The sequence below is a fragment of the Cinclus cinclus genome, chromosome 3 (genome assembly GCF_963662255.1).
Source record: "Cinclus cinclus chromosome 3, bCinCin1.1, whole genome shotgun sequence".
Lineage (NCBI taxonomy): Eukaryota > Metazoa > Chordata > Aves > Passeriformes > Cinclidae > Cinclus > Cinclus cinclus.
In genome coordinates this window covers 91979356-92002599 of record NC_085048.1, presented here as the reverse complement: position 1 = coordinate 92002599, position 23244 = coordinate 91979356, and the positions used below count along the sequence as shown (strand labels likewise).

The following is a 23244-nucleotide window of genomic DNA, read 5'->3' as shown; positions in this document are numbered from 1 at the left end:
TCAAGAAGAATATGTGTACAGGCATAAATACATCTTGGATTAGAGCTGGACAGACTTCAGGTATAACTATTGAGGTTATTTTTAATGTCTTAGGCTGATACAGTTTTCTTCTCACCTGTTTATTTCAGGTGTTCAGACCTTCACTGATACCATGTTAGCTCCATATACCTTCTACTCCTATTACATCCAAGCCAGCAACGTTCATGGTTTTACAAGAAGTGACTCAGTGGCATACAGAACAAAACCTGGGACACCTATAGGAAGCTTGGATTTAAATCCTGTCTTTCCTGTTAGTCATCACTCTGTTTTACTTTACTGGACAAGCGTCTCCAATGACTCTGGGCCCATAGAGAAATACATTTTGACTTGTAGTAGATTGGCTGATCTGCAGCCTTGTGGTCAGTATGAAGGCTTAAAGACTTCAGCAATTATTTGGAGTCTCACTCCATTTACAAAGTATGTTTTTTCTGTGCAAGCTTGTACTAGTGGAGGCTGCTTGATGAGCCAGCCAGTAACCGTAGTTACTGCTCAGGCCCCTCCAGAAGGGCTACACCCACCGACTGTAGAAACCATCAGCTCTACAGAACTCGCTGTGGAATGGGCACCACCTGAGAAACCAAATGGTAGGATGTTGTGTTTACTTTTGTCAATCAAAGTCTTTGCAAGGGAAAAGCAGTATTTCCTCAAATCTCATTAGAATATCCTTGTCCATGCACCACCCACTGAGAAATGAAGGAAGGCATTTTCTAATTTGCCTATTTTGCCATTATTCTCAGAGTCTATGTTTTATTGTTCTTTGTTTCCAGAAATCCACTGACTGTTGGGTCTGGGATTTAGCACTCAGTGGCATCTGCTGCAGCAAAAATCACATTTATAATCAAACATTTACAGTAAAATTAATTTTTTTCCTAATTTGCCAGATTGCTTAGTTCAGACAGATGTAGTAGTATTGCCTGACAAAAAGTAAATAAGCAGGTAACAGTTATGGAAAAAATTCTAAGAATTAGCAGAGAAGTCTGTTTTTGAAACCATCCGTCATGTGCAGTAGCCAATTCTATTACCAGTGTAACTTTGTTAGGGATTAGGTAATTGCCAAGAGTTGCTGGTCTAACTTGTGTAATAATATTTTAGGTTTTTGAAACTGAGAACACAGCTGTTGTAGGATACTTCTGTGATACCACAGATTTTATTGGTAAAACTATCTTTTAATATATGAGCAATGGAGTTTTGTGAACTTGCACTAATGTGCACAAGTTTTCACAATTGTGCATGTGAAAACAAACATTTTTATCTGTTCACAGATTGGACATCTGTCTTTGGTGAGCTCAGTTTACACTTTGAGTATCTCATTTTCCATCTATTTCCAGACTGGACAGGAAGAATGCACACAAGAATAACTAGGTATTCAGAGGGGCAGTTTCTACAATGCAGGTCATAAAACTTGCTGTTGGCACCTCAGCAGATGTCATGCACTCTTCATAGTCCATAGCCATGACACTCATCTAATGGCCAGCACAACCAGGTTTAAGCAATATTCTCATATTTGCCTTGATGGCTGGTCAAGTTTCCTGGTCTCTCCAAAGACAACGAGAAAAGCTCTTTCTCCCAAGCAATCTATCTATTTTAGTGCATGAATACAGACCCAAATACATAGATTCTATGGCAATTATCTCCTGGTTTTGCAAGAAATATCTGGTCAGATTTCTTATGATCTTAAACTACTCTCAGGATCCAATCTAAATCATGTATTGCTTCATATCACAACACTGATTGGCTTTTTTTTTCCTTACCCCAGAGTGTTGAGGCCTTCCTGTGTATATAGTAAGCTTGCGTTGACATAAAACTGGTGTACATATATCTCCTATCCAGTAATATGTTTTAAAATGTTGGTATTAAAATGGCACTCCAAAGTTCTCTTCTTTTTGTCTTAAAAAAAAGGAAAAAGTTGGTATTTTAGTGGAACTCCAGATATCTTTTAAATTCACTAGTTTTTCTGGCCTTTTCCTCTAGGTATAATTATAAGATATGAACTTTACATGAGGAAAAAATTAAAATCAACTGGGAACTTTCTTCCTCCTGAAATTCGTATTTTCCAAAGCAGTGGATGGCTCAGTCCTCAACCAGTTGTGGAATCTCAGAATGAAAATGCCTTGGCTCCACCGCAGACCAGTACCACAGTCATTGATCTGGAACCATTCACAGAGTATGAATTTTATGTGCTAGCAGTAAACATGGCAGGTAGCATATCTTCAGATTGGATATCAGGACAAACAGGAGAGGCTGGTAAGCACTGGTTTGAGTTTTTTGCATAGAGATGAAAGGAAAATGTAGATTAGCATGTATTCTTAATTTCCAATAGAAGTGCCTAGTGATGGTTAACTAGGGATAAATTCACATTTTTAATTACTTAAAGATAGGTCAGATTATCTCAGAACTGAGCATGAAAAGCAAAAGCATTTTCTTCACCATAAAATCATGTTGTTGAGAAAAATAATCTATGTCAATTAAGCCTACATTTAAACTGCGAGAATGAAAAATATACCAAGCAGTGTTTTAATTTGAAGACCTTGAGAGGGTTACATTTTTAGGAGTATAGTGCTTGAAACTTCTGCTGAGACCTCATTACTGAGAGATGCCTCTATCCAAATTACGGTTCAAATGACACCTTATGCCAAAGTCAGTAACATGGATTTTATTTAACAATAAATATGAGGCATCAAGATAGAAAGAAAGAGAAAAGAAAGGGGGGACAGAGAGTGATCAACAGAAGATAGTTACCACCCATGGATCCTGCTGGTCCTTCTTCACTCTGATCTTCTCAGTCGTGATTCTGATGTCATTCAAAATTTTTCATTATTTATACATTTTAACAAATAAAAGCACTGATGTTCATTGGCTACACAGTTCTCTTATTCTGTTGGTTGAATGATTCTCTTGCTTCTAATGCTAATTAATCCAGATGCTCAGTCTTTCTCTTTTTTTGAGTCCATGGGTTTCTTGGGTTTATGGGCTGTGAGTTGGTGGTCACGAACTCCTCTGATGGAATTACCTTTCACCCAGTCAGAGCTGATTTTAGCACAGTTACCAAGTTAGCTTTTGTTGTGGCCCATAAATCTTGCATCTTTGTGTCTGCTATCAGTGATACATTCTTCTTCCCAAGGCTTTTTAACCTCCAGCTGGGTCTGAGATAACATGTGGGTAATAGTACCATTTTACCTTATCTCAAGTTCTTGCAGTGGTGACTTATCTTGCAGTCCGGGTTCCAGGTATCCAGAGAAGCATATTCAGGAGAGCTTCAGTGGTTCTTGGTGTTTGCAAAAGGCATCTGTACCATGACTTGGGATGATCTTTGTTTGACTGGTGGTACGTGTGTGAGCAGTTGCTTCTTCACACAGTTTGCCAAAGTGGGAATTTTTGTCTAGGTGCATTTAACCAGAATGAGCAAAGCAGATCTCGCCTGCAGCAGGCCTGGAGTTGTCCTGTCACTTCCTTCTGTGCTTATCTCATGGCAAAGTCTTTTGTGTTTGAGACAGCCAACTGTGCTCTTTAACTCCTTACAACTCTGTGTGCTTTTATAGACGCCAAGTGTCATTATATGGCCCCTTTATATCAAAGTGTAACCAGTTCACAACCTCTCGTATTTTGACCCTTCTCTTCAGATTTTTGAAAGGTCTTTGCCACTTGACATATTATTCGAAATATCAGCAATTTATTTCAATGCTTTCAGTAGAAATCTATGGTTTTCAGACTGATTGAGCCCATGGTTCACAATTAAACATCTCTCTTATGTTATTTATGTTTTTGTTTGGTATTAGCTTGAAAATGGTGTCCTCAGTCACTTACTCCAGCAAAACAGCAGGCTAAACTAATTCCTCCTTCAAAATGAGCCTTTTTGCTTGTCTGTTCCTAAATTCTATATGTTAGAAAAGTGTTAAATTGTATTTGGGAAGAGGTCCATTAGTGTGGTTGTTTGTACATAGCAGAAGTGCTGTGAGCTGGTGTCCTATTATTACAGAGGAATCAGGTGGGGATTTAACTGCAGTGCAAACAATCCTTTAACAGATTTGCTATGGAAGACAAGGGAACTGTTTTGTAAGAAGTGAGAGACATGTTAATTTCAAACTGGCCTAGCAAACAGAATTGCTTTTAAGATGCTGAAGTATTGAACACTTTTTGCTTTTATCAGTTTTTTCCCATGTTGCATGAAGTTTTTCTTCAAGGCCTTTTCATTCGTGTGTACTTTCCTACCTGCTACAGGGGATAGGAGTGTAGTGTTGATTGGTATTTCTTTGAAGACATGGGCAGAGTTTTAATCTGCATTCACAGCCAGAGTAGAAAACAGTAGAATGATGAGTGAAGTACTTACCAAAGTAATGTGAACATTCCAGCTAGACTTGAAAATAAGGTTAGAAAGGGAAAAGAAATGATTGTCTGAAATGGTGTTTTACAAGTACAATGAGGAAACTTGCATTATACATATTGCTCATTTATTTTATGAATATTATTAATTTATTTCAGCCCCAGTGTTCATGCCATCTCCATCAGTATTCCCTCTTTCACCATATTCCCTTAATGTGTCATGGGAAAAACCTGAAGATAATGTATCAAGAGGAGAAGTGATGGGGTATAGCATCAGTTTGATGACTGAACAAAGGTCCTTGCCACCATTTTCTCAGGTATTATTGTTAGTTACATTAGGTTTTTCCTAACTGGTAATAATAAAATTGATAAAACCTGATGTCCTTTGAGGAGTTGTGATGATTTTTTTCCCTGTTTTGTTGTGTGTTCTCTGATCTAACTTTTGCACCTACAGGTTTGATTTAATGTTCTATACTACTTTTGCATTTTAAGTTGTCTTTCTGATCTGACTTGTTTTCAATAGCAGATGAGATTCAAAATTAGGAGAGATAATTGTGCAACAAAGTTTAAATTACCTTGATATTTGTATATACTGGTTCTGTATTGTAGCTGTACTTGCCAATACATCTTAAAGCCATATTGTGTTGTAGGTATCTACATTTTCCTTAAGAAAAGTACTTGTCTGGCTTAGTTTTTGAAGTGGGGAAACCTAAAATACTGGAATGGAACAGTTTTAAAAAGTCAAAGTATGTGACTTTAAAATACTGTTGTAATGTTTGAGTGACCGGGTTTGGCAAACAAATACCATGACATTAAGTAAGCTGAGATCTTAGAAATGAGCGGAAACATGATGCATAATCAGAATGTGGGAGTGAATCTGGTGCTCTCATATTGTATTTCTCATTCAGAGCTGATTTTGTCTTTTGGTATTACCACAGATGGGCCTCAGTTTATTTGCTTATCCACTGGGGATACTGCTTTTCTCAAGGCTGTGGTAACAATACATAAGTGCCAATTGCTTCTGGTCACTGACTTGCAAGACTTTTCATGCAAAAAACCATCTGATACCACAGATATCTAAAATGCTACAGTTTATTCAGTTCCCCTACCACTGATCGCTTATATTGATATTAAAGTAAAGCAGATCGAAGTGTTTGTGTGTATTTGCTATTCCCCTCCCTCCTAATGCCTGCTAATCATGTCACTCCTTCAACGGTGGTCAGATTTCACAACTTAATAGTGTCATTTTTGTCATCTCAATTGTAGCTGCACTGTTTGTAGTGATAACTGCACCACCACACAGTTTTATGAGGCAATAACTTTGTTTCCTCATTTATCCACTCAGGAACTGGCTTATTACCTCATAAAACAGTGTGATGGGAAGTATTATCACCTAAATCCCAGCTTGTTCAGACTCTCCAAAAGAATCCTCTCCCTCAGCTGGTCTATTCAGGCTTTCTCACATCTGAGTGAAAGAATCTGCAAGTTCAGAGACAAGTTTCTTTGTAGTGATCATGTCATCAAATGACAGGCATGAAGATATTATTAACCAACTGTTGTCTTCCAATCTGTTTGCTTTGCAGGTTTTACATATAGCCGAGGCTCATGAGCTCTCCTACGTAGCAACGGGATTAAAACCTTACAGGACATACAACTTTACTGTTACTCTCTGCAATCAAATTGGTTGTGTAACCAGTGAGCCAGGCATGGGGCAAACCTTGGCAGCTGGTAAGAAAACAATCTGTAGCAAAGTGCAAAGCTGACACATGGTTTACTAATGAATACCATGATGATGGTCCTAGTTTGATGCACAGTGGCAGAGGGAGGTGTTCTATTAATACAAAATGACTTGCTTAATTATTATTTGTTTGTTTTGACAGATTAAACCCAAAATGTTTTCAGTGGAGGTTTAAAATACTCTGCTATGGCAGTAGGATTTGTGTATTGCTCTCTCAGTTGCAAGTTATGATGTGTATAGTATTTTGTTTGTTTGTTTAAATGGTGAAGGTACATAAATGCAGCTACATCCACCCATTCATTCATTATGCTGAGAAGTTGTTAATTTGTTGTTGGGGGTTTTCAGTGTTTGTATGCGTAACAAGAAATGTAAAATGCTCCAGCTGTGCCAATGCCTTTCTTAACACATGGCTTTAAGAGTAGCATAAGTACATAGTGTATCTGTGTGTTTAAATCAGAAGCAGTGTACATGGTTTGGATCTGCTTTATTGAGAATGTTTGTTTATTTAGCCCTTGAGATTTTGCTTTGTAAATATGTATTTGCATATCTATGGGAACAGTGCTAAAGAAACTGCATATATGTTCCTGTGCACTTTAATACAATTTCAGTCTTCAAGTTTATTTCAGTAGCGTTGTCATGGATTTCAAAGGTATTATCTACAAATTTAGGGGAAAATCAGTCCAGAACAGAGATGGAGAAAACCTGTATTTACTTTGAAGAAAGGATTGGCATAAACTCACTTCTTGGACATCAAGGGTTCAAGAGGGTTTTAAGAGAGAAATTGGTAGGAGTATCAGCTCTATAAGTCTCTTTATTCGTGGAATGAGGTAGTCAGTATGGTTCTTTAATACTATAAATACAAGCTCAGACCCATGCTATGTTACTGACTGGTGATCATCCGAAGAGAGCTGACCACGTAACATTGTGGTTTCCTTTTATATAGGCATTCAAAACATGTTAATTAATTTCACAGTATTAGCTAAAATGCTTAACTAAAAATGTGAAACGATTAGAACTAAAAATGTTAAGCAATTAGTGGTGTTGTCATATGGATGTTGTGATGATGATCTTTGCAATTACCTCTCTTATGTAATTTTGTATCACATACGGAAACATCTGAAATTTTATGCTGAAATTAAATATAAGGTGTTGGGATATTGCCTCTAGTCTGTCCTCAGTTCATATCTATTTGTTTCTTTGCCTTTCCATTTGTTTTCAAGTGGAAGGCTGGCCATATACAGAGCCTCCTACTTGTATGACTTTATCCCTTTCCACGCAGCCATGAGGAATGGTGTTCCAGTCTGTGCTGATAACCATGGAAACAAATATTGCCTAAACAGCACACCTTATTACTACAAACGATCCAACTTTGCATTTATACATTTATTAAAAGATTCAGGAACAATAGCTTAGTTATGCTTGACAGCTTGTTTATGACCATCTCCTCCCTGGTTGTGTTAATACTCAGAGACCTATCACATTAGAGAAGACAGGAGAATACAAAATAGCATAGCAGACATGTCCCCATTTATTAGCTCTTTTGCAGTGAAGCCTTTTCCTACTTACTGTTGTAAGCCTTGAAAGAAAAGAATCAGTGCTGTATGGTCTTCCTTTTATGTTTTTAAAGCATATTATTTCAATGTTTTAATTTCTGGGAAACTGAAGAATGAAAAACATGTTTTGCATGCAATTTTGTCTTCCACATGTCACACGTTTTGTGTGTGTGGTTTTTTTTTTGTTTGTTTGTTTGTGTGAGGTTTGGTTTTTATTTCTTTTCTTTGTGTGTGTTTGTGTGTGCATGTTTCATTCTGTGAGGTTCTGTAAAACTGTGTTTCCAAAGATAGTTTGAAAGAAGCACTGCTTATGTGGTAACAATCAAAGGGAGTTAAAACTTGAAACAATTACACCATTTATAAAAATAGATAATCAAGCCTTAGTCCATTTCTATCCTTGCCTTTTTTTGTAATTGGAAAGTGCAAAATGAAATTAAAATTGTCTTTCTAGGGCAGTTGTAGATTTTTTTTTTGTGGAGGAATGTCTCCCTGGCAAAGAGACAGCTTTCCTGGCTGGATGCCAGACCCCTTCCATACCCTGGCAAAGGCTGTTTTTGGAGGAAGTCTTGACTGAAATGTGTTCCAGCATGATGGTCCCCTTGCATCATAACACAATCCAGGAGCTTTGAATTGTGTTTCAAGTTGGGCTACAGGTTATATTAAATTAGACTAATTCTTCTCCTCTGGAGAAGATCCTCAGGAGGAGGAGGAGAACAATAATGGAAACCAATGTCTACTGCCCTTCTATGTATGGAACATACAGGTTTATCACATGGACCATTTCAATCAGTGGATATCTTGATGGCATGATTTAGACATGTCCAACAGATGTGTATTAGTAAGAGACTTCTTTTTGAAATTGCCAGTGGCTTCTTAATTTGCCACTAGCAGTCTCAAGTAATTTTTAAGCCTTGTTAATATCCATTAGGGTAATTTGAAGCCTAGTTGTAGAGAAGGTACTCTTTAAAACCTAATATTTTTCTCTGAAAACTTGTGGGGGTTCTTCTTTTTTTTTTTTTTTCTTAATGCATTGCAACACAGAAAATGAAAACAAAAGTAGAAACAAGGGCACGAAATCACTAGAAACAAAATTGTTGAGGAAGAAAAGTAAGGGGTTTTTGACATATGGTTGAAAAAACAAAGAAAAGAGTATTTAATGTAGGAGCAGAATTTAAGGATAGCACCCAAGGGGGCAGAAGCATTAGGAAGAGTCTGCTGATTTTTCAGTAAGAAGTCTCTTGGACTATGACTGGTTAAAATCCAGAAGCAAACCTAATGAGTGGATTCATTCTAACTTGATTCAATATAGGCATCTGTACTGGGAATATCTCATGTGTTGCTTTGCAGGGATAGAGTGAAAGAAAACTCGAATTGGCCATATGTCCTTGTGTCTGTCAGAGTGGCAGAATCACTCCTCCTCACCAATACATACACCCACGATGTTTGCAAATGGTAATAAAGAGGACAAATCAGAAGAATGGCAGGAGAGAGTGTGAGAAAACAAAATAAAATTGCTAAGAATGGAGCTGTTTTATAAAAAGGCTGTGTTGCAAATGCATATGAAGCCAGGAGGGTGAGCTAAATAAAAGAACAGTCATGCCTGGTGCTCCAAGAATGGTAAAAAGTGTTGGAAGATCCATGTTAGAGTAAATGCAGTATTGGGATGAAAGATCAAAACAAGCATAGGAAAGTAAAAGAAGAGAATTACCCATCCCTGATACTCAAAGAGGTGACTGGACAGAAAGAGAGCCTCAATTTGGTCTGTTCAGATACAAATACATACATAGCAGACTTTTAAATATGCAGTTAATTAAGAAGTGTTTCATGTTTTTAATCAGTCTTTTAAATGGTAAATTAAGATACTGCAGCTTCCACCATCCTTGTGGTATTTGAAATACTTCTTTGCACTGCAATACTGTGCTTATGCTACTGAAATCCTTGGCTGATAGATGAGGCAAAAGTTCATTGTTGATTATTTGAAAATTTGAAATCAAATTTGAGCTTTGTTCTTGTCTGTGCTATCTCAAGATCATCAAGTGGGTCTACACGTATGTAACTCAAGACAGTAATTATACATTTTTCATCTCAATACATAGAGCAGAATTTTACTTTATCCTTCTCTCTGGGTTCTACCATGTTCAAATTCCTGTTTACTTTTGATAATGTTATTCAGCCTTTTGTTTTTACTAGGTCTTAGGCATTTTTTTTTTAATTTCAAAAACACTTTTTGTTGCGTGACTTTCTCTCAGGTAGGATTCTGAACTGGTACCTATAGAACTCTACTAGCTGGTACCAGTGAGAGACCTGGCCCTTTGAAAGTTTCTTTCTGTGACAATGTGTCTGCAGGGATTTATGAATTACTAATACAAAACATGCGTGTTTTCAAAGTTTTTCAGTGAGGCAGAGAAATGCCATTTTATTTCCATCATTTTCTGTCATTTCAGCAGGATGAAATTAGCCATGTGAATGCTTAGACCAGTACAATTGCTTACCCTACTGATCTCAAATCATATAGTCAAAGGTTGCCTTAGACAATCTATACAGCTATGTTTCATTAGCTGCTGTGTGATAAAGCTTATTTCTTGTAATTAAGTTCACCTTTCCTTTGCCCTTAATTTATTTTTTTTTAATTCATTTAAAAAGCACTTTTTAAGATGTAGCAAAGTATTTGCGTTGTGATTGCTGCCATTTACTCCTGCACACTGTATTCCTGATCTTTTGCTTTTGATGACAATTACAGGGTTCAGAAGCTAATTTGTAGGAGATATTCTTCCAGCACCAGCTGCATCTGGCTTCTTGGCAGACTTCTCAACCAGTTGTATTTGGGGCTTTGGAGTTGCCTCTGGGTTTGCTAGGGTAATTCTAGGCTGTCTTACACTCCTTGTTGTTTTCTTTTTGATTACCCTTTTTAATCTGAATAATTTGTCAATTTTTCCCCATTTTTTTTTCCATTCATGAATAAGGTCCAGTGCAGACCCTTTTCAAAAGCCTAATTTGTTTGTCTGTCATAGATGGCTTTTCTACAAAAGCCTATGCCTCAATTTTAAAATCACCAATACCCATTAAACAGGTAGTAAGAAATGTATAGTTTCCTTTGTTACAGAAGAGAAATATGAGGGCCATTTGCTGCTGGCCTGGAAACACACATTGTTTTGCATGCATGTACATAATTCTCTTCATTGTGAATAGGACCCAAAGTGATTAAACAAGCACTCTTAATATGTTAATTTATAATTTTAATTACAACAATCTTGTATATATAGTCATTAGTGAATACTAATATAAATATTTTTCTACCTTTTTATTCATAATGCATAAACCAATCATCCAGTTACTTCTCGGCAGTTGCCTGTTTCCGTTTCATAATACAATCTTTGTTCTTAGTTATGAATGCATTTTGTTCATTCCTGTCTTGAATAATCCCTCATTAAGCTAGTCACTTTCTGCTCCATGCTAAAAAGGAAAAATTATCATGCAAATGTGGCATGCCATATTAAAAAGCACATTACCAAACACTTTTGTTGCTGTCCTTCAATTAGTTTCCCTTCTTTGAATTTAATTTCATTTGTTGTTAAACTACTGACTTGATGTATGGACTCATGAATTTGAGGCTGCTGCCAAGAATGTAGCAGGAAAAAAAATCAAAGCCTCTTCAGAAAGCTACAGAGGCAAAGCTGAAATGAATTTGCTTCACCTTTGACAAGAACACTTGAGCAGCACTGGAATCCTCTGATGATTCAGCTTGGCTAATTATCCAATTATTTATTCCAAGAATAAAGACGCTGTTTTACAATTAGAAAAGTGTAAAGTAATCTGAGAAATTTCGTAATGACAGATGACTTAAGTAACTTCTGAGATAAATAGAATCTGCTCAAACTTGTCTTGCCAAGTGTTCAAGCTGCAGTTAAACTGCTCTTTGAGTTTCAGGGAATCAGTAGAGAATTCAGAGTTATTTGTTTCTTCTCCCCTACCAACCACATATTATGTCACAAAATAGCTCAAAACAGCGCAGTTTGTTCTTTTTTCCTCTCTTTCAAATTTGCAACATTTTTAAGCTATGTTTAAGTTGTATTCCTCTTGATTAAAAGCTTTTGGTTCAAAGCAATACTTTTTAATTGCCTGATAATATAAGTCAGTTCTTAGGAAAGAACCGTGCATTTAGGAGTTCATTTGCAATATAACTGAAAAATTCATTGCATGGCAGTAAAACAATTTACTGTTAATTACAAGGAGAAGAATTTGCTGTACCATGCTCACAGATTGCCATGAATCATGCAGCACTCCTAGAGATTTATAACAGATGTGTAAGTGGGATGAATTAGCAGGGTTTAATAACAGAGACACAAATCATGCAGACTTCAAGGAGCTTTAATTGATATACTAGAATGTGACGGGCATGAATCACTCAGCCATTCAACAGCACTGTAACATATGGTCAGCTCAATATGCTGCATCTTAAATCGGTTGGTGAGTCGTTGGTTGTCCCATATGGTGGAAGCAATATATTTTTCATGATTTTTTAAAAATACAGTGGATTACATCTATTTTAAAAGAAATATGGTTGCAACATATCCATGTTACTAAATTTTCTTCTGATGCCCACTGTGGGTGGTTTTATTCTTTTTTTGGGGAAGTCCAAAATGGACTCTAAAAAAAAATCTCTTAAAACTCAAAACATTGTCAGAATATTGCTTGACTCATTTACTGTTGAAATGACTGATATCATTGTGAAGTGCAGAAAAAAGAGAGCATAGCTGAAATACAATGTCAAACTCGAGGTCTTCTGGACTAATTACTGGAATCAAAAATGAAATGTGTGACCATAGTGAGGTGTTACCTGCAAGGTAAACTCCAATATGAAAAGAAAAAGATATTTTCTGTAAGGTTTTGTCCTTGAATTTGGATTTTTTCTGTTTTACTTTGTACATATGCATTTGGGATTCAACTTAAAAACAGTTAAAAACGGTATACTTTCCATTGCTGTTACCTTCCTGAACCATTTAATGTCTACTTGAGGCTTTTGGTGGAGGAGTACACAAATACCCACCTAGAGTAAGCTGAGTAGAAATTACTCAAACATATGTAAGCCTGTAAAATTTAGCCACAGCATAAATATGTTATTCCTGGGACAAGAATCTGGCAGAGTATGGAAAAGCTTTAGCAGTTGTATTAGTAAACCTGACAGACTTGAGGAAGGAATATTGTATCTTTAGAACCATGGCTGCCAGAATTTAATGTCAACAATTAAAATTTATTTTGATCCTTACCTAGTGTTTATTACTGTTTGTATACACAACAGACCTTACTAATACAGAGATGCACTATTAGATGGAATTACCATCTGTTCAGAGCGAAACGCTGGCATCTGTCTTCGAGCCTAAAACTAAAATGATATTATTTCAAACAAAACAAAATTAACTGCTCTTTACTTACCAACTTCATTTTTGTGTACATGTGTGTGCATAAACACATGGGAAAGGCTTATTTCTAATGACCTGTGTAGCAACATCTATATTTAGATATATGACTTCAACATAAGCTGTATGGACCATCTGTCTTTATTGGTCTTTTCTGTGCCCTCTGCTACACAATGGCATGCAGCAATCATGGGCTTTTAAATACTGTTTTAGCCTTATAATATATTAAATATGTATTATATAGCAAGACATTAAAACGACATAATTAAAGTACACAAAAATGTGACTTTGAATCCAATAAAATGCAGTACGCTCATTATTTTGACAGATGTGTCTTAACAGAACGTGGCTAAAAAAATTAAATAGGTAAAATTATACTCAATTCATCTTTCAGAAAGTAGCTACAGGTACCACAGTGACACCTTTAGGAAAATATATACTGTATCTTTTAGTGTTGAATATTTTTAATTTCAGCATTTAGTGCCCTGCTGGTCTAGTGCTACAGATTTATTTCAAGACCTTCTGTGTTTGTGTGTGGTTGGATTTTCTATTTGGGCTTCTTTGTTATTTTTGTTTTTAAATACTTCTGTAACCTGTTCTGTACAGTTTGCTGCTGTCTTGATGCACAAGAATTCTCAAGCATCAAGGAGACTATAGTTTAAATACTAGTGCTATAGCAAGGATGTTACTTTCTGAAAGGCTAGTCTTGTGTTCCATATATCACAAAATAATAAATTGTGTCATGCCAGTGTTTAATGCGTGTACACAGTGCATTAACTGTAACTGTAGTACATTTATTTGTGCTAGAGGAGACTTGAAAATGATTAAAAAATCAATACTTCCCTGTCAGAGAAGCAAGTGTTACGATGCATTTAAGTAGTTAATTGCATAAGGCCCATAAAAGCTTCAGGTTTGGGTATCAGAGATGCCATAATTATGGTCCAAGTAACCACTGCTTATTAATAGTGGACTTTAAAGGAAGATGTAGTTATTGTTATGAGTGCTAGTCAGCTGTATGCATCTTAAAAATAATGAATTTAGCATTTCCGTTTGCTATCAGTAATCTCAACTGGAGGGCTCAACCTCTTCAGTTTGTATTTAAAATGCTGACGTAGGCTGGTTCCCTCAGAGGTGAAGTTTTGATTGTTCAGCCATGTTTTCTATTTAAACTTGTGCATTAATACCACAATTCATTAGTGCTGTGCCCTACTTATGCAGGGAAGCTTATGACCTCACACTGCATTACTTCAATTTTGACATTGTAAATTTCTACCATCGTGTGAGATACTAATTAGATTGTGAAGTCATAAATGATACCTAAGCAGGAATTTACAGCACATAGTGCCTTTGGCAGTTTCCCAGTTCCCCCACTCCCTACTTTATCCAACAAGAATATATATCAAGTTATGGGGTATGGGGGACAAAGAAAAAGAAATAAGTAATATACTACTGGCAAATAGAAAAAGTGAAAAATATGTTAATGATCTTGGAAATGCAGGAATGTTTAAAATGATGTTATTAATTCATTTTAAATGAAGCAATCTCTCTTTCTCTAAAGAACTCATGCTATGTACAATGCTGGGACGTGAAGTAGTATGTCAGATTTTGAAGGCCCATATTTTAATTCAGGTTTTATTGTTCTTGAAAGGCGTTTATTGCTCTTTACTGTGTCATTATGGGAACAAGTAATTTTTACAAGTTGTCATTGTATTTCACTTCCTGTTCACAAATGAAGTTCCTGTTTTTAAATCCTTCTCTTTATCAGGGAAAGAAGGGTGAGTAAAAAAGCAAGATAAGATGTACATAGATTCTGTACATACCAAACTGTTCTCATACTTCTCCAGATGACGTCTTCTTATGCTTCAGAGATTGTCCACTTCATTCCACCTGTAGGACCATCCAAACAGGTCATGCTGCCCTCCGGTGGCTTACTGTACAGTGTTTTATTAATAAAATGGAATAAGTTGAGTTAATAACTCAGCTGTAGAGTAGCCAATGCTATCAGAGTGTTTAAAAGAATATCAGAGCATTGGGTTTAATGGTAGGAGGATCATCCTGTAATGTAAAACTATCTTATGCTGCTACCTTTGTGGAAACAGTCTTGTTTGGAGTCCTGGCTTGCACTAGAATTGGTGGAGAAAAACGAGAGGGTTGTTTTCTTGAAGTGAGTAATAATGTGATCACAAGCTACTGTCTGGTGTGCACATCATGAGATCAACTGGATGGGCCTGCAGGACTGTGGACAGAGAGCTGTTCTGCTCCTCTTGGTGAGGATAAGTCCAGTGACAAGAGGCCCCTGTTGTCATGTACCATACTGAGATATAACAAGAGTTAAAACTGTTCAAATTTTCCTTTGGGTTTTCACTCACATCCACTTGTGAAATCATACAGATATACACAGGGAGTTTGGCGTGAGGGGCCCATCAAGGAAGGAAGGAATCCAAATACACTTTTCATGAAGATGTTGATTAATATTCTCAAAGATTATGAACAAAAGTATATTAGCTATAATTATAGAGACTTTTGTCTAAAGCCTGAAGAAACAAAGTGTTTCTTGTGCAACTGAAGTAAGTTTCTCACAAAGATAAAGAATATTTTTGAGGGATTTTTTTCTCTCCTAATTAATCTTCTCTGGATATCTGTGTATATTCTTAAGATGAGAAAATTAAACAGGATGTTTTGCAAAGATTATGTTACGTGCAATAAATAATTGCCCAATTGTTACGGACAATGATACCTAAATAACTTTTTTTATCCACAGCTCCAAGAAAACTTAGTGCCCCTCATGTTGAAGGAATAAACAGCACAACAGTAAAGATAATTTGGAATGAACCTGAAGAGCTTAATGGGCCTTCTCCCATCTACCAGGTGGAAAGGATGGATTCATCTTTAGCTACAATGAATATAGAAGTGACAAAAGGGATCCGTTTCCCAGGAAATGGGTATTACAAATTTGCCAGTTCCACTCTCCCCACCAATACCTACTTTACAGGTAAATGAGTTTAAATTACTTAGAAAATGTACAAATTGTACTCTGATTTTGTTCTACAATTTAGTATCATATTCTATAAAACTTCTATGTTAAAGTAGGAAGGTTCTAATTGATTAAAGTACTGTAATGATTAGTGATGTATGGGCCATTTTGACTCTCACTTAAAAGGCCTGTGGAAATCATTGGACATCTGTGATTTTTATTACCTCATGTTTGGACAGAGCGATGTACATGACAGCGAATGTTGCTGCATATTTGACTTGTTTCTGACTTGTAAATATAAGATTTTATTTATTCTTCTGGGATTAAAACTTTTTAATTAATTTGCTTTGAGTGCTAAGATGTGTTTTATTTGGTATCTTTTTGAGGATTCTTGGGGCTGCATAAAAGCTCTTTGCTCAAAAAGCTCTGTCTTTCAGGTTCAGAGCATTTGTGTTGTGATCCTGTTTGTTTTGTTAAGGAAAGAAAACAGCCTGCCACTCTGACAGAATTCTGCTGTTTCTGGGCCTTTGAGTGTTCTGTCTGTTTTCTTGATTAGTTACTTTACTTTGGAACCAGGAAATTTTGAGATTGAAGCAGACCTGTGTCCTATTTCTGTGATTCTCATCATTTGGTGATGTCTTGACTTCTGGGATAAAGCAAAGATAGAGACAGTATGTTTTTTTGCAAAAATGAACCTGATTGCATGTTTGAGATGTTGTGGCAGTCTGTAAATGAAATCTTGCATTTGCATGCATGGAGTGTTTAAAGGAAGAAACAGCAGAGCTGAAGACTTAAAAAATCCAGTGTATGAAAGATATGTGTGTGTATATTTATCTCAGGTCATGAGAATGACAGCAGGCAGGGGAAATCCAAAAGGAATCTAGGTAACTGTAGGAGCAGGCATTAATTAGCACACTGATGGTGGAGGGGCCACACCAGCAGCAGTGACACAACCTGGTACTAAGCCTTGTTTAAGAGAGAGAAGGCCTGCAAAAACTGAGCAACACTGTTGACACAAAAAAGAATGCTGGAGCTTTGAAGAGCACTCAGCTGACATTCCTTGTCTTCAGGGTCACCACAGGTAATTCTAGCAAGGATGTTTGAGTACTTGGTACTTGCAAGTGTGTATGGGCAAATTCAGGTTTTGTTTAAAACAGAAATCAGCTTCTTGCTTCTCTGTGGCCACTTGGTGAATCTGACTTAACAAAGTTGAAGATGACTTCATACTTTTTTTCTAGCCAGGTGCTTACTTGACTGATAAATAATAATAACAGGTGATAATATGTTCATTAAATATTGACACTGTGCTGACTGGCACAGCCTGTCTCTGTGCAGGAATCTGTAGAAACAGCTGTTGGACTCCTTTCCTCGTCCAAATTGCTCAGTGGTTTTCCTGACATCAGTTTGCACCCTTTACTATGTATTTAGAAAAAAATCCTTTGATGTTTCTTCTGTTGTCAGTTGTGTCTGTTTGGAACCATGCAAGCCCAACACCAATCTACCCAAGTGTCGATTCACTCTGGGGTTTAGTTCTGCTCCATAAGCTGAGACTGATGCCTTGAGTAAAGTTTATTGTGATCACTGAGATGATTTGAGAGTTTGGACAGGCAGGTTGGGAGATGTTAAAATAAAGCTCCCTTCATATTGGCGGCTGATGGCTGATAACACTGTATGGATCAATATAATTTATCATAGCTTTGGATTGTGTTCTTTCTCTTCTACCAGCTATTAGTCAGAGTACTTGGAGACAACCTAGAACTAAAACACACTAGGCAATTTGTCCAGACATCTGCTAGTGGTGACTGACAATCAGATTAAATCAGTTCACATTTGGTACCTAAAAATAACGTAGTTTGGGTTTGGCAACTCAATAAAGATTTTGAGAAATATAAGTCTGTGTTTTTCTAAGGAGGTCATCTGTCCTTCTTCCAAAATATGATGGAGAGGAAAATGGTAGCAATCCAGGAGAGTTCAGAAAGATGGACACGTAAGGGGATGAAAAATATTCTTTAACTGCACTCTGCAGTTGTTTCATTGTTGAGATCCTCTCTTATTACCCATTTCTGAAGACAAGCAGTTGGCAATTGTGCTTTATGGATGGAACAGCTTTAGTGTGCATGCAGCTGTGTACATTTTTGACGTAAAAGTGTGCCAGCTTGTATGTGTCAGTCAGCAGACAGATACTTCTCGGTGTGTCTGGGATCTCCCACTGTTAATCCAGAAAAAGATTGATCCGTTTATTCATTGCTAATAAATGCATTTGTCCTCACTACCTCCCTCCCTGGCTAGTCTTACAGTCTAAGGTGCAAGTAAAAGGGGCAGATGTATTCTCTGGGAAATTTTCCAAAATCATCTTTAAAAAAAAAAAAAGAGTTATTCAATAAACACTGGCTACACTAAGCAGTGTCCTGTCTGTAACAAAGCCTCCAGCTGCACAGGAAGATGTGTTCTGAGTGCACATTAGATGAGAGGAAATCAAGTAAAAAGACTTTTCTCTGCTGGAACTGTCCACATGCAACTTTTCAGCTGTTCAAAATGTGAATAAGTGTTTTAGCCATGTATACTATCATTTCTCAATGATGCAGACTTGATTTTTCACTTATTTGTATTTCTTGAAGTTCTTATATACAACAGCATTCATTGTATCTGTCAAGATACCACAGGGCAAAGGAGAGCTGTTAGTGTTCTTGTTTTAGCTAAGGGACTTACCTGTCTCCCATGACTGTGAAAATTGGGGTATTCAGGTGTTTATCTTCATATCTTCCCTGTGAGACAACGAAGTGGTGGGATTTAACATATGGGAGCTGAAGTTCAGATTCTACTTCACGTGGGACTTTATACTTAAAAGGACCTCTAGAATTGGTTAGAAGGTTTTACAAATTATTTACTTTGTGTGGTTTGCTCTTATTGGTCCAGTGTGTGTGCTGTGGCTGTGAGTCTGGAGTCAGAATGCTGCAGTACCACTGTTGTGTTTGCCTTTCTGGTTCTCTTGTCATCAAGAGAAGTAAGATCTGTTTTATACAGGGTGTAGAACAGGCAAGCTTGGAGTTCAAATGTCATTCCTCTTGGATGCTACTTGTTTTAAAAGAAAACTATACATTTAATATTGATCAAAATGCAGTCTACTCTGCAGAAAGTTTTGTGTTTGGCCTTGCTTTGATTCCAAGTTTTCTGAAATAGGGTAATACACTTAAGAAGAAGTATGTCTTGCCTGGACTATGTAGTCTTTGCTAACCTCTCCATGATGCATATTCAGCTCTGTAATAATTAGAAAATAACTGCATGATGTAAGATGTTAATGTATTAAGCATTGCAAGGAGATTTTTTTTTTTTTGGAAGGACATTTTTAGTGTTGTAAAGTGGTCTTAAAAATGTGTATTTTAAAAAATATTTATATCTGTGCTAGTGTTTTTACTGCCAGATTCTGGCTCGCATACACAGACATTTCTCAGAGTGGAGAATCTTTGCAGTAACGATGTTTCTTAATGAGTTTGCCATGGAACACTGCACAGGCGTCGTTTACATTTGTTCCGAGCAGGAGTGCTGGGAACGGCTGTGGGCACTCGGTGTCGGATCTCCCCATAGCTCTTCATTGCAGTGAACTCTCTTTGCAGTAATGTAAAACAAATTCCACTCCGTGGGATCTTGAGCAAACATTTGGTAGTTAGTCAAAGGGGCAGATATTTTCATTAGCTTGTGGAGCCAAATAAATAGGCCTTTTCCAGCATCCCAACAGAACTTTATGGGAAGCATTATGACTCAATACCAACAAAATGAACAGGAATAGACATCCTAAAACAATGTAAAAAGAGAGGCCAACCAAAATGGTGTGGTTTAGAAAAATGAAGACTAAAAGTAGACACGATAATGGTGTTAAAATATATAAAAATGTGTAGTTTAAAAGAAAATAATGAACCTTTTGTGTTTATGTGAGTAAAGCAGCAATGCGCTCATAATAAGCTTAAAATACTGCAAGGTAAATTGCCTTTTTTGTCTAGGAGATTGACTAGTTGAGCAGAAGAATTTGTAGTTGTGAGAAAGAATTGAAAGCTCTGACACTGCAGATTTTAAAGAACAGTTGGATGAGCATTTGTCAGGAATAACCTGGGTAAAACTGATTCTCCTTTGGAGTAAGTGGATTGTTTCTGTGACCTCTAAGAGTGTTTTCCAAACACATATCCTATTATAAAACTCAGACTAACCCAATGAAACTGGGAAAGATATTCATTTCACCAAATAACTTTTAGTAGGAAAGGGCTGTCTTTTTTTTTCTGATTGACAATTTCCTGTTTAGAGGGAAGGTTGCATGAGTTGAACAAGTTTTGCTTCTATTTTATTTTTCTTCTTTAGATATTTTCTAGCATTTCTTTATACAACTAATGATTTGAGATGTTTGAAATTAATTTTAATCACTAATTCAGAATAATGTAATAATTTAGTGTTGAAGAGAAATCATCTATCTAGTCTTCCTGCTCATATTGAGTCCAGCTGGACATGTTTAGGCCTTTGTCTGCTTTAGTTATCTCTCCACATGTAGCTAAGTATGTTTCCAAATATTGTTCCAGTTTCCAGTTTGACCTGTCTTTTGGTTTACTTTTCTCCCTAATATTTATACAAAATTTTCTGCATATGAACCCACGTACATTGCCTCTTGTTCTGTCGCTGTAGAGGTCCAAAGAAGCATGGCTTCATCTTCCTTATATCCTTTGGGGAGGTAATTGAAGAAGGCAGTAATTTCCTCCATCCTTCCAGACTAAACAAACCCTATTGTCTCAGCCTCTTGTTGAATGTCATGAGCTTTGCTTTGGCCCCCTGACTATCTTGATGCCGCTGGTTTTGTTCCAGTCTGCAAGTACCTTATACACACACACACATATATATATATATATGTGTGTGTGTATGTGTATGTATGTATATATATGTATATGCTGGATTTCTGTCAGCCCATTTCTCCAGCCTGCTAAGGTTTCTTTGTGTTGCAGTGTATCCACTGCAGCCCTTAATTTTATTTTTTTTAATTCCCTCTCTACTTTTTGACAGCACACGCCATCCCATCGCCTGGGATACATTTTAATGACTAGAAACATTACACAGAATTGGTCCCAGTACCAGTTTGTTGTAAATGCTGCCCGCTGGGCTTTATGCCACTTGTCACAAGCCTTTGAGTCCTGCTGTTTAGCCAGTTTTTTTTACTCAGTTTTACAATCCACCTGTGGTCCATCTATTTCTCCAGACTGATGGCAAGGATTCCCTAATCTGTAGACACAACTTTACTGCAAATGCACTTAAATTTCTTTGTTTCAGCCTTATACCAAAAAGATGGAGAAAAGGAAGAGGAGGAGAGAAATCTGACCTTTTTGCTTAGTTTGGCTTTATTTATTTTTTGTCACTCTACTGGCACTTTTTCCTTTCTTAGCTTTTGAAGAATCAGCCTTTTTATTTCATTACATTGAACTGAGGAAAGTAAACAAGATTTTCTGAGGGAGAAACTATTACAAAAGAAATTCTTACTCCCAGCTTTTGAATACTCTGAGAGAAAGGAAGAGAGCACATTTGTTTTGCAGACTTGAAGAACATACTTTTTGTCAGGGAACTTTTAATATTGCCAGTCGTTTTTCAGAGTTTTATATTAAATCATGCACTAAAAAGCTTTTGGAGAACTTGCATTTTTTGTCCTTTCTGTCTAGGTTGTTGCCACAGGACTTGTCCTTAGAAATGCTTCTAATTTTTATGCCAGCTTCTTATATTTTCTCCTCTTGTCTTCACAAAAGAATGATTTGAACCCACATCTTCATCTTCTGTGAAAGAAAGATAAAGATCTTCTGTATCACCGTCAAGTGGCTGGCTTCAGTAAGAAAGAGAACCATCCTTTTTTCTGCCTGAGAACTGTTTGCACAGAGATTTTAGGTAGAATTTTATCTTAGTACTTAAAATGAATTCAGAGTTTCATCTTGAAAAACACATTCCTTCCTTTCTTCCTTTTGAATCCCAAGAAGCCTAAAGATAGGGAGCAAGAGAGGAGCTGCATATAGAGAAAAAGGAGTGATCCCACACAACAAAGTGAACTCTGCTGCTTTATGAACAAAACAACTTAAAACATTTTTGAACATGCACAACAGGGACTTAGGCAACAAATAAGCCAAGCTGATGCTGACCTTGCCAGTGTTACAGGGGTAATATTTTCACTAAGATGAGCTGGTTTTCAGGCACCAACATACTTTCTACTGGTATGTAGCGGCTTTTTCTTCCTTTTTTTTTTTTTTTTTTGTTTGTTTGTTTTGTTTTGTTTCCAATTGTAGCCACTACAGAAAAGAGGAAGAAGAAAAGAACCCCACCTTGCATATTACTTTGCATATTTACTTCTTGTCCTTTAACAAATCAGCTATGCAGCACAGGCTTTGGGCATACAAGGGCAGTATGTTTTTCTTTTCCTGCATCTTTTTGGCTTTAATGCCAAAGTAGGTTTTTGCCAGTGTTGTGCATTCTGCACTGCATGGTTAAAACTGTATTTTTCTGCTTGTGCAGGGTAACTTTTAGAGAACACAGTTCAATGTGTTGACAGTATTGTACAATGGAAGTTGTAAAAGCAGGAGTTTTCCCCTTGTTATATCAACCTGCCAGTGGAAAGACCCTTTCCTATGATAGATCCTAGTTTCATCTGTCTGTGCAAAAACCAGTTACAGAATGGGGTCTTTGATTATCACAAACACGCGAATTGACCGTACTTTTCAAAAGAGCAGTTTTTCTTCTTTGGTCACAAGTCTACTTGGGCTTTTGCTAGTTTTGTGCAAACATGATTCACTGGTTTGGAATGTAGTACGCGTTCTCTCTGCAGGTGTCAAGCCTAAGAATTAGCAGAAGAAACAGTTATGGAAGTGCTGTTTTCCTTCAGGCATGACATCTGGGATTCCTTTTGTGCTTGTGCACCTCTAAGAATAGGTGCAAAATAGAGGGATTTGTTGAAGGAGATTTAGGGAAATAAAAGTTGCTGAGAATAGCAAACAGAATGAAAAAGCTAAAAGATACAAACTGCAAAAGGCATTTGTGTTTTGGTGTTTATTTAATTTAAAGAAGTAAAAATAAAGAAGAGAGTGGGAGGTACCAAGCATCTCTTGAAAGCTTAACATGCTAGAGATCCATGTATTCTCTGTTAAATGGAGGCTGATTTCACTTCAGTTAAAGCAGACAGTGCAGCTCAAAGAA

At 36.8% G+C, this 23244-nt stretch overlaps 1 protein-coding gene across 1 annotated transcript in view; it reads left to right on the top strand.

Moving 5' to 3' along the window:
- USH2A (usherin) overlaps nt 1-23244 on the top strand; it is a 374892-nt gene that overhangs the window by 81719 nt on the left and 269929 nt on the right. The window contains exons 16-20 of the mRNA XM_062490428.1: nt 129-623; nt 2011-2283; nt 4519-4676; nt 5943-6087; nt 15829-16059. Of these exons, the coding sequence (XP_062346412.1) occupies nt 129-623; nt 2011-2283; nt 4519-4676; nt 5943-6087; nt 15829-16059 (1302 nt within the window). The remainder of the gene's footprint in view (nt 1-128; nt 624-2010; nt 2284-4518; nt 4677-5942; nt 6088-15828; nt 16060-23244) is intronic.